The sequence below is a fragment of the Orycteropus afer genome, unplaced genomic scaffold (assembly GCF_000298275.1).
Source record: "Orycteropus afer afer isolate SDZICR_OR568_19922 unplaced genomic scaffold, OryAfe1.0 scaffold00098, whole genome shotgun sequence".
Lineage (NCBI taxonomy): Eukaryota > Metazoa > Chordata > Mammalia > Tubulidentata > Orycteropodidae > Orycteropus > Orycteropus afer.
Genome location: NW_006921685.1, coordinates 10,124,484 through 10,136,942, shown reverse-complemented (window position 1 = coordinate 10,136,942; position 12,459 = coordinate 10,124,484). Strand labels below are relative to the sequence as shown.

Below are 12,459 nucleotides of genomic sequence, written 5' to 3'. Positions count from 1 at the left end.
TTTTTCCCTAGTTAATACTGTGCTCTTTAGAAGGGCTTTACAAAAATTTGTGTTTCTTTTATGTGGGGGGAAGATTTAGATTATCTTTTCCTTATAGAAGCTATTCATAAGATGTTCTAAAAAATTTTTCCAGAGACTAAAAAAGAAGTAAGTTTCTACTAAAGAAACTCTGAGTGGTGCAAATGGTTATTCACTGAGCTACTAACTGAAAGGTAGGTAGTTTGAACCTATCTAGAAGCACCTTGGAAGAAAGTCCTGACCATCTGCTTCAGAAAGATCACAGCCTTGAAAACCATATGAGGTGCAGCTCCATTCTGGCAACATGGGGTTGCCACAAATAAGAATCAACATGTCAGCAACTGGTTTGATTTTGATCTTAAGTTTCTGCCACTTTTTAAGTCTGGTGGCGTAGTGCCTAAGGCATTTGACTGTTAACCAAAAGGCTGGTGGTTCAAACCCACTTGCCATTCCTCGGAAGGAAGGTTGGGCAATCTACTTCTCTAGAGATACTGCCTCAGAAACCCAACGAGGGGTTGCTGTAAGTCCAATCGACTCGATGGCAGTGAGTTTGGTTAGTTTTGGTATCTTTCTCTCAAATTAGCATTTGAGATTGTGACCTTAGGATATGAGCGCTGTAATTTAAACTTGAAGTGAAAATTTACTTAAGTAAGTCATTGAATGGGTCTGTGACTGAATATCCTTACAGTAAAAATGAAAAATTGTAATGTATAAACATGTAGTTTTTTTACATGGTAGATACTTACAGTTGGCTTCAGAAGGAAAGAGACTGTTAGGTATCTCTATATTCTGCTCAGGAGCTCAGGTAGCATAGTGCCTAAGGCATTTGACTGCTAACCAGAAAGTTGGCAGTTCAAACCCACCAGCCACCCCTCAGAAGGAAGGTTGGGCAATCTACTTCCTTAGAGATACAGCCTGGGAAACCCAAGGAGGGTTACTTTGAATCAGAAACGACTCAATGGCGGTGAGTTTGGTTTGTTTTGGTATTTTTCAGTCATCCTCCTTTCCTTCTGTCTTGTTTTTCTGTGTTCTGTAATAGTTTGCTAGGTACAACCTGCCTTATCTGGAGAAGAGCAAAGAAGGTACCCAGCAGCCTTTCCCTATAATCAAATTCCTGCCTGAAGATGCAGGTTTGACCTTATGACGTTGTTGGCATTATCAGGATCCCTCCCTTATTTGAGACATCTTTGCAGATGAATTATAACACTTACCTTATTAATAGAGAAACTACTAATGAATATGTAGATATGTAGAGGAGGTCCTCTCAAGTACTGGGACTAAAATACTGTTTTCTTAGGGCCACAATGTCGGGGGTTCCACCACTCTCTTATCAATCAATAAGCCTGTTTTTTTTTAATGATTTTGAGTTTTATTCCACATTTTTCTGCCATTCTATTGAGGATTTTTTATTTTAATTGTGATTTGGGTGAAAGTTTACAGAACAAATTGGTTTTCCGTTCAATAATCCATACACATTTTATATTGTGACATTTACTGCCGTCCCCACAGTGCAACAGCTTTCTTCCCACTTCCTCCCTGTCCCCACTCCGTCCCTTTGTTCTTCCTTCCTATCCCCTCCTTCCATCCTAGCTCTATGCCTGGGCAAATGCTGTCCTTTAAACTCCTAGGGTTGATTGCTCTAATGAACATGTACCTCTCTGGAATTACTAGACACTTTATTTACTGTGCACTATCATTTGGCTGAAAGTTGAGCCATAGGGGTAAGTTTAGTTCCCAGCATGAAGGTCTCTAAGATCTATGATCTCAGGGGTTCCTCCTGCCTCTTTCAGACCAGTAAGCCTGGTTTTTTTGTTTTATGATTTCTGAGTTTTTTTCTATATTTTTTTCCCTCTCTATTTGGGACTTCTTATTGTGATATCCTTCAGAGTGGTGAGCAGTGGTAGCTGGATTCATCTATTTAGTTCTTCTGGTTTCAGAGTCGTGGAGGATGTGGTTCATTCAATGCATTAGGCCTTTGGACTAATTGTTTCCTTGTATCATTGATTTTCTTCATTCTTCTTTGCTCCAGATGGGTAGACACCAATATTTAGACCTTACGTGGCCATTCATAAGCTTTTAAGACTCCACTTGCTACTTACCAAAGTTTGATGTAGAACATTGGCTTTGTGGACTATGTTATGTCAGTTGACCTTCGTGTCCCCTGAAACTTTGGTCTTGAGCCTCTATATCCAGTAATTCATTACCTTAAGGTGTTTGGTTGTGACTAAGATGTTTTCATAACTTTGTACCCTATGTGCTCTACTGCATTCATGGATATATTTTTATCACCTGTAAATACATAGGTAGAGAGATGAAAAAAAAATAAAATAATGAAACTATTGCAGTTGATTTGGATCTGATTCATAGCAATCCCTCCTTGGGTTCCCGAGGTGCTATCACTACAGAAATAGATTCCCCAATCTTCCTTCTGAGGAGTAGCTGGTAGGTTTGAACCACCAGCCTTGTGAGCAGTCATAGGCTCTATCAAATGTTGTGGTGTGAAAATACTCCTTTCTTATTAAATCGTGTTATTTTTCTTGTTTCCTTGTATTGTTTTTAATATTAACTTTAAATTTATAATTATATATTATAGAGGCTTTTAAGTGCAGTGGTTTTTCTAAATAATTTATAATGAAAAATCATTTACTGTTTCTCTGAAAAATTCAGTGGTAATTCAGGGCAGTTTATTACTTTGCAGAATACCTCAAGAAAGAATGAAGAATTGTTACTTTTGTTATCTGTTCTCATATATATATGTATATACATACACACAGAAAAGTAGAAGACATTGGACCTAACTTTTTCTTCCCCCCCTTTTTTTTAATCAACTTTTAGGGGTGGCACTGAATCAACAAGACAAGCAACTCAGTTGATCAACGCTCTGATCAAGGATCCAGACAAAGAAATTGATGAACTTATTCCAAAGAACCGTTTGAAAAGTTCCTCTGCAAATTCCAAAATAGGGTCATCAGCACCTATTACCACTGCTGCTAACAGTTCCTTAATGGGAATTAAAATGACAACTGTAGCTCTCTCATCAACATCTCAAACTGCCACAGCACTCACTGTGCCTGCAATTTCTTCTGCATCCACTCACAAAACCATTAAGAACCCAGTGAATAATGTGAGGCCTGGTTTTCCAGTTTCTCTTCCATTAGCATATCCTCCTCCACAGTTGGCACATGCTTTGCTTGCTCAGACTTTCCAGCAGATCCGTCCACCAAGGTTGCCCATGACCCACTTTGGAGGTACTTTTCCACCAGCTCAATCCACTTGGGGTCCTTTTCCTGTCAGGCCATTGAGCCCTGCCAGAGCTACTAACTCGCCTAAGCCTCACATGGTGCCTCGCCATAGCAATCAGAATAGCAGTGGTTCTCAGGTGAATTCAGCAGGTTCTTTAACTTCAAGTCCAACAACTACAACCAGTTCTTCAGCTTCAACGGTGCCTGGTACATCTACAAATGGCAGTCCAAGTTCACCTTCAGTCAGAAGGCAGCTTTTTGTTACAGTTGTGAAGACATCCAATGCCACAACGACAACAGTCACAACCACAGCAAGCAACAACAGCACCGCACCCACAAATGCCACATATCCTATGCCTACTGCCAAAGAACACTACCCAGTATCATCCCCATCTTCCCCATCTCCACCAGCTCAACCAGGAGGGGTTTCTCGAAACAGCCCTTTGGATTGTGGAACAGCATCTCCAAATAAAGGAACATCTTCCTCTGAGCAAGAAGCAGGTAGTCCACCAGTAGTAGAAACAGCAAATAGTAGACCTCCAAACAACAGCAGTTCTTCTGGGAGTTCTTCAGTTCATTCTACTCAACAGCAGCCTCTGGGATCTATTTCTCAGGAGCCAAGACCACCTCTCCAGCAGTCTCAGGTTCCTCCCCCGGAAGTTAGAATGACTGTTCCTCCTTTAGCAACAACAAGTTCTGCTCCAGTGGTGGTGCCTTCTACTGCCCCGGTGACATACCCTATGCCTCAGACACAAGTGGGATGCTCTCAGCCTGCTCCTAAAATGGAAACCCCTGCTATTAGACCACCCCCTCATGGCACAACTGCCCCTCACAAGAATCCAGCTCCAGTGCAGAATTCATCTGTTGCAGTCCTCAGTGTCAATCACATTAAAAGACCTCACAGTGTTCCCTCTTCTGTCCAGCTACCTTCTACCTTAAGTACACAAAGTGCTTGTCAGAATTCTGTACATCCAGCAAATAAGCCTATTGCTCCCAATTTCAGTGCCCCTTTACCATTTGGGCCCTTTAGCACATTATTTGAAAACAGCCCTACTTCTGCTCATGCCTTCTGGGGAGGATCTGTTGTTTCATCTCAGTCAACACCAGAATCTATGCTGTCAGGAAAATCCTCATATTTGCCAAATTCAGATTCTTTACATCAGCCTGATACTTCCAAAGCTCCAGGTTTCAGACCACCATTACAGAGACCCGCTCCAAGTCCCTCAGGTGAGTTTGTGTTTTCTGACATTCTGCAGCTGTTCAGTTACAAGGTGATGTGAAAACCTTTAGTCATTTTCTAATGCTTTTACTCTGTGACTGGAACATATGGACAGAGATTCTTGTATTTGGTTAATACAAATGCCATTAAGAGCATTATGTGTGTTTACTGTGATGTTATTTTCTGATCTTTTTGAAAAGTTACAAGTTGATTTTTTGAATTTCCAATAAATAAATTTATTTATTTATTCATCTGGCACTTTTTTCTGTTGTTTAACAAAAAGTACTTGATGTTTTAATTTAATAAGGTACACAAAAACCTAAACCCGCTGTCGTTGAGTTGATTATGACTCACAGTGACTATACAGGGCAAGGGAGAACTGCCTGAGAGGGTTTCTAAAGCTGTAAATATTTATGGAAGCAGACTGCCACATCTTTCTCCTTCATAGCACCTGGTGGGTTTGAACTGATAACCTTTTGGTTTGCAGCGGAGCACTTAACCCACTACATTACCAGGGCTCCTTAATGATGAGAAATTTGCTTTCATTTCAAAAACAATATAATTGACAAAGGTTTTAAAATTTGAATTTTCATTCCTGGTTATGGGTTTTTTTTTTTTTTTTTTTTTTTTAATAATGAGAAGAACATAGAGCTGTACTATCTAATATACTAGCCATTAGCCATATATACTAGGAGCTCTGGTGGCATAGTGCCTAAGGCATGTGACCGCTAACCTGAAGGCTGGCGGTTCAAAACTACCAGCCATTCCTCAGGAGGAAGATTGAGCAATCTACTTCTGTAGTGATAACAGCCTCGGAAACCCAAGGAGGGGTCGCTATAAGTTGAAATCAACTCGACAGCAGTGAGAGAGATAACCATATATAGTATTTAAATTTAAATTAGAATTAAATAAAATAAAAATTAATTGCCTAAGGCATTTTAGATATACTTGAGGTATTTAATAGGCACATGTGACTGGAAGTACCATGTTGGACAGCCCAGATACAGAACACTATCATTATCATAGAAAGTTTTATTGGATAATGTTGATATAGAAAAAGAATCTAAGGATCTTATAACTGTAAGCTGTTACCTTTTTCTTTGAAATTTGAAATAATTTTAGTTTATAGAAGAATTCCCATGGGTCCTTTACGTAGCTTCCCCATATGGAAACGTGTAACCATGGTGGTGGTGGTGTTATGTGCCGACAAGTTGTCTCCAACTCATAGTGACCCTATGTACAACAGAATGAAACACTGCTCACTCCTGCACCAGCCTCATGATCCCTGTTATACCTAGAGCCCATCGCTGCAGCAACTGTGTCAGTCCATCTTGTTGAGGGCCTTCCCTCTTTTGTTGACCCTCCACTTTACTAAGCATGACATCCTTCTCTAGATAATGGTCCCTTTTGACAACATGACCAAAGTATGTGAGATGGAGTCTGGCTATTCTCAATTCCAAGAAGCATTCTGGCTGCACTTCTGCCAGGACAGATTTGTTAGTTTTTTTTAGCAGTCTAGGGTACTTACAGCATTCTCCGCCCACACCACCACTCAAAAGCATCAACTCTTCTTCAGTCTTCCTTATTCATTGTCCAGCTCTCACATGCATATGAGGCAATAGAAAATACCATTCCTTGGGTTAGGAGCACCTTAGTCTTCAAGGAGACATCTTTGCTCTTCATCACTTGAAAGAGGTCCTTTGCAGCTGATTTGCCCAGTGCTATATGTCATGGAATGTCTTGACTGCTGCCTCCATTGGCATTGATTGTAGAACCAAGTAATATGAAGTCTTTGACAACTTCAGTCCTTCCTCTATCTATTGTGATGATACTTATTGGTCCAGTTGTGAGGATTTTTGTTTTCTTTATATTGAGATATAATCAGTACTGTAGACTGTAGTCTTTAACCTTCATCAATAAGTGCACCAAGTCATCCTCACTTTCAGCAAGGAAAGCTATGTTGTCTGCATATTTTAGATTATTAATGAGCCTTCCTCCAGTCCTGATGCCATGTTCTTCATATAGACCATCTTCTCAGATTATTTGCTAAGCATACAGATTGAACAAGTGTGGTGAAAGGATACAACCTTGACGTAATCCCTTCCTGATTTTAAACCATGCAGTATCCCCTTGTTTTGTTTGAACGACAGCCTCCTTGTCTATGTATGGGTTCCTCGTGAGTGCAATTAAGTGTTTTGGAATTCCCCATTCGAAGTCCCCACAATTGAATGCCTTTGCATAGTCAATAAAACACAAGTAAACATCTTTCTGGTATTCTTTGCTTTCAGTCAAGATCCGTCTGACATCACCTACAATATCCCTCACTTCACGTCCCCTTCTGAATCCAGCTTGCATTTCTGGAAGTTCTCTGTCAATATATTGCCACAACCGGTTTTAAATTATCTTCAGTAAGATTTTACTTGTGTATGATAACAATGATATTTTTGGATAATTTCCATATTGTGTGGGAAGACCTTTCTTTGGAATAGGTACAAATATGGATCTCTTCCAGTCAGTTGGCCAGGTAGCTGTCTTCCATATTTCTTGGCATAGACAAGTGAGTGTCTCCAACGTGGCATTCATTTGTTGAAACATCTCAATGTGTATTCTGTCAATTCCTGGAGTCTTTTTTTTTTTTTTGCCATTTCTTTCAGTGCAGTTTCGACTTCTTCCTTCACTACCATTGGTTTTTGATAATATGCCACCTCCTGAAATGGATGATTATCTACCAGTTCTTTTTGGTATAGTGACTCTCTGTATTCCATCCATCTTCTTTTGATGTTTCCTGCATCATTCAACATATTGCCCATGGAATCCTTCAGTATTGAAATTCGAGACTTAAATTTTTTCCTCAGTTCTTTCAACTTGAGAAATGCTGAGCATGTTCTTCCCTTTTGGTTTTTTAACTCCAGGCCTTTGCACATTTCATTATAATAATTGACTTTGTCTTCTTGAGCTGCTCTTTGAAATCTTCTGTTCAGTTCTTTTATGTTGTCATTACTTCTTTTACTTTAGGTACTCTTTCTGTTCAGCTGTTTTATCATTTATCATGTCAATTCTTCCATTTGTTTTAGTTACTCCCCATTCAAGGGCAAGTTTTAGAGTCTCTTCTGACATCTATTTTGGTCTTTTCTTTCTTTCCTGTCTTTTTAATGACCTTTTGCTTTCTTCATGGATAATGTTCTTGATGTCATTCCACAATTCTTCTTTTTCTGTAATCGATGTTCAGTGCATCAAATCTATTCTTTGGATGGTCTCTAAGTTCAGGAGGGATATAAAAAAGCTCATATTTTGGCATTTGTGAACTTGTTTCAGTTGTCTTCAGCTTGAACTTGAACTTGCCTATGAGCAGTTGATGGTCTGTTCCACAGTCAGCTCCTGGCCTTGTTTTAGCTAAAGATACTGAACTTTTCCATCACCTCTTGCCACAGATGTAGTCATTCTGCTGTCTGGCTAAGGCCACGTGTATAGCCGCTATTTATTGTTGTTGGAAAAAGGTATTTGCAGTGAATAATTGTTGGTCTCGCAAAATTCTTTCATGTGCTCTCTAGTGTCATTTCTGTCACCAAGGCCGTATTTTCCAACTACTGGTGATTCTTCTTTGTTTCCAACTTTTGCATTCCAATCATCAGTGATAATTAATACATCTTGATTGCATGTTCAGTCAATTTCAAACTGCAGAAGTCGTTAAAAATCCTCAATTTCCTCTTCTTCGGCTTTGGTGGTTGAGACATAAATTTGAATAAAAATAGTATTAACTGGTCTTCCTCTTAGGCGTATGGATATTATCCTATCACTGACAGCATTGTAGTTCCAGATAGATTTTGATACACTCTTTGTGATGGTGAATGCCACACCATTCTTTTTCAGTTTATCATTCCCGGCATAGTAGATCATATGGTTGTCTGATTCCAAATGGCCAAAACCAGTTCATTTCATCTCACTAATGCCTAGGATACTGATCTTTATGCATTCCATTTCATTTCTGACAACTTCCAAGTTTCCTAGATTCATGCTTACTATATTCCATGTTCTGATTATTAATGGATGTTTGCAACTGTTTCTTCTCATTATGAATCTTGCCACATCAGCAAATGGACGTCCTGAAAGCTTTACTCTATCCACACCATTAAGGTTGGCTCTGTTTTGAGGAGGCAGCTCATCCCTCCCTGTATTTTCAGTGCTTTCAGACCTGAGGGGCTCATCTTTGGGCACTAGATCACATTATGTTTCAGGGCCATTCGTAAACTTTTTCAGTAATATTTCAGACAGTCTTTCCCAGCTATTCATAGGGTTTTCCTTGGCCAATTCTTTGAGAAGTGGATGGCTTCTCTTTTTCCAAATCTCTCATAGTCAGAAAGCTCTGCTGAAACCTGTCCACCAGGGGTAATCCTGCTGGCATTTGAAACACTGTTGGCATAGCCTCCAGCCTAACAGCAACACACAAGCCACCACAGGACAACAAACTGACAGACAAGTTCGTCTCCCTTAGCTGTTCCATGCTGCTCCAGTCCAGCTTCCTGGCCTGTCCTACCTGTTCTGTCCCTCCAAAAGCCAGCTTCCTACTGCTTTCTGGCCTGCCCAGTGCAATATGTAACCATGGTACATTTATCAAAATCAAAAAATTAACATGGGTATAATACCTTCAACAAGGCTATAGATTTTACTCAGATTTCCCACTTTTCCCAATAATGCCCCTTATCTGTTTCAGGATCCAATCCAGAATACAAGTTGCAATTATTATTATTATTTTTTAATACGAGATTTTCAAGTAATTAAAAATGGTGTGTGACAGAGATTCATAAGCTATGGCCTGCAGGCCAAATCTAGCTTGCTATCTGCTTTTCACATTTTCTAATGGTTGGAAAAAATTAAAAAATACTTTGTGACACATAAATTTATATGAAATTCAGATTTCAATGTTCATAAATAAAGTTTTATTGGAACACAGCCATGCCCGTTCATTCACATATTGCACGCAGCTGCTTTCATGAAAAAAATGCAAAGTTGAGTAATTGAGAGAGTAGCCTAAAATACTATTAGTATTTGGCTCTTTACATAAAGGTTGCCAATAGTTGATGTGTGCTGTCAGAGTTGATATTCTGGATCTTAAATTTCCAAGTGTAATGGGAACTGGATGTTATTTTATCTATTTCTGAATGAACATGACCAGTAAATATTTCTTTGCTAAGGATTTATTGGGGAGCTCTGGTAGCATAGTGGCTAAGACACTTGCCTGCTCACCAGAAGGCTGGCGGTTCAAACCCACCAGCCACTCCTCGGAAGGAAGGTTGGGCAATCCTACTTCCGTAGTGATACTGCCTCGGAAACCCAAGGAGGGGTCGCTATGAGTCAGGGCTGACTCGACGGCACATAACAACAACAACAACAAGGATTTATTGACAGGTATACTTTAAAAATAATTTATCTGAGAGCTAAAACCAATAGAATCAATGTGATTAGTCTTTAAAATATCTTTATATGTAATCCACAGGAAATACTTTTTAATTTTATTTTTATGATAGTGGGAATTGAGTGGAAATACATTACCTTCCAGATATGTGATAATCTATGTTGTGTATTTTGAAAGGCTAAAGTTAAGAGTTAGAGGAAATTTTCTCTTATGTAGAAAGGTCTGCAAAAAGGACAAGCTCTAAAGGGTGTGTGGTGGGGGAGATTTTGGGAGGAAGTGTAGTTGATTAGAGTCAAAATTAGCATTGATGCCTAATTTCAAAGTCTGTCAAAGAGAAGTATTGCTAGATTCAAGTCATTTAGAGTTAAACCTGTTCACCCTTACTCATGTATTGGGATAGGAAGCATCTTTTTTTCTCCTAAACTTCTTCCAGATACTAATTTTCCTCTAATTCATTTTGTGTTCCATACATATTTTCTTTGCTTAACCATCATAAGTAAATGATTTGAACATTTGTATGTTAGACTCAGATCTTTTTTATAATTTTTATTTTTGAAAAAAAAAAAAATTTAAACCACAAACAAATTAAGGAACAGAATAAACGAAATAGTAATCACCTGTATACTCTCTCACATATATGCTCCAATTACTAACATATTTTCAAACGCTTCCTCTCTGTCTTTACTTTTCTCCCCCTCTTAACTCTTCTTCCTGTTTCAACCCCCTTTTTCTATTCTTCTATTTCTATTTCTTTCCCACCATTTTTCAAATCATGGGAAAGTAGATTTCAGACATTATAACACTCACTACTGACAACTTCAGCATGCATCTTCCCAGCACAGGAATGTCCACCTTAACAGCTACACCACTGTCACTACATACAAGAAAATCAGCATTAATTCAGTAATACTATCCAGCATGCAGTACCATTTCCCCAAATATATATTCTATTCTTGTGTGTCTTTTTTTGTTTCATTTTGGTCCAGAATATATTGAAGATTCATATATTGCTTTTGGTTGTGTCTTTTTAGTCTTCCCTATTTTAAAGCATCCCACCATCTCCCTTTGCTCTTCTTGACATTGAATCCTTTGAAGAGCCCAGTTTTCCTGCAGAATGACCCACATTTCAGATTTGTCTGTTTCCTATGATTAGATTCATGTCAAACGTTTCTGGCAGGAGTATCAGATAGGTAAAGTTCTGAACTTCACACTGCCTTCTATCAGTAGGCACTTGATGATAGATTGTCCATCTATCAGCAATAGAAATCTAATCAGATCTCTCCATTGTAGAGATACATCTATAGCTTTATTCCCCTATACCTTTGTATTGATAGATTTTTATAAAAAGCTCCTTGGCCATTAACTTTTTAAATATTAAATTTAGTACTAGAACTATTTAAATTCCATTGTTGGTATTAAATCTACATGTGTCTTACAATAGTTAATAGAAACATATATTACAATTAAATACAAAAATATTTTCCTTGATAATAATGGACTTAAAAAAAAAAAACCCAGAAATTTCTTAAATTATCTAAAGTATGTTGGAGTCTTTTGGGATTTTAGGATTGTCTTAATTATTTCTCCTAGAGTGTAACTATTAACAAATTATTATTACATACGTTATAGGTATTGTCAATATGGATTCACCATATGGTTCTGTAACACCTTCTTCTACACATCTGGGAAACTTTGCCTCAAACCTTTCAGGAGGTCAAATGTATGGACCTGGGGCACCCCTTGGAGGAGCACCCGCAGCTGCTAACTTTAACAGACAACATTTTTCCCCACTTAGTTTGTTAACACCATGTTCATCAGCATCAAATGGTAAGTACTACAGAGTACTCATTTTATATTAAGAGTTGACATATGTGTTTCTTAAAAACAAAAGATTTTAAGTTTTGCAGAGTTTGGGATTTTACCTGTTAAACACAATCAAAATTTTAATACTATAAAAATGTAATTGTTACACTTAGCAGTCTGTGAAATCAGGAGGAACTTCTAGAGAATTTTGAAATTTTAAAATTATTGGAATCAATTTAGATTATATGAAATTTAGAGTATTATAATGAATCTATATTGAAGAGAAATAATTTTTTAAGAAAAAATAAATCTCCAGTATACCGCCTATTAATTTCTACTTATATTTTTAGTTTTTTTGGGGAAATATAGGTGCCAAAGAGAAAGAGTACATATATCATGTGTTTTTTTGTCATTAAATCTAATTTGCATACACAATAGGACAATTTATGTCTGTCGCTTTATCACATGTGAATTTTTAATTGTCATCAGTCACTAATAGGGAGTTGAACTCTCAAAGAATTCCTGTAGTAAGAGGGTTTTTTTGTTTTTTTTTTGGCGGATGAGGGAGAAAAAAGCTTCAATTGATTGATCCTTGAGGAAATTATAAATAGGAATCCATTTTTTTTTTTAATTTTTATTGTGATTTGGGTGAAAGTTCAGAGAGCAAATTCGTTTTCCTTATAGCAGTTCATACATATTTTGTCTCCTGACATTGATTGCAATTCCCCACAGTGTAAGAGCTCTCTTCTCACTTCCTCCCCATA

General features: G+C 38.0%; 1 protein-coding gene across 1 annotated transcript in view; it reads left to right on the top strand.

Annotated features, from left to right (window-relative positions):
• Positions 1-12,459, top strand: part of ANKRD17 (ankyrin repeat domain 17) — a 294,287-nt gene that overhangs the window by 238,817 nt on the left and 43,011 nt on the right. The window contains 3 exon segments of the mRNA XM_007942797.2: positions 1,957-2,012; positions 2,804-4,487; positions 11,522-11,719. Coding sequence (XP_007940988.1) covers positions 1,957-2,012; positions 2,804-4,487; positions 11,522-11,719 — 1,938 coding nt within the window.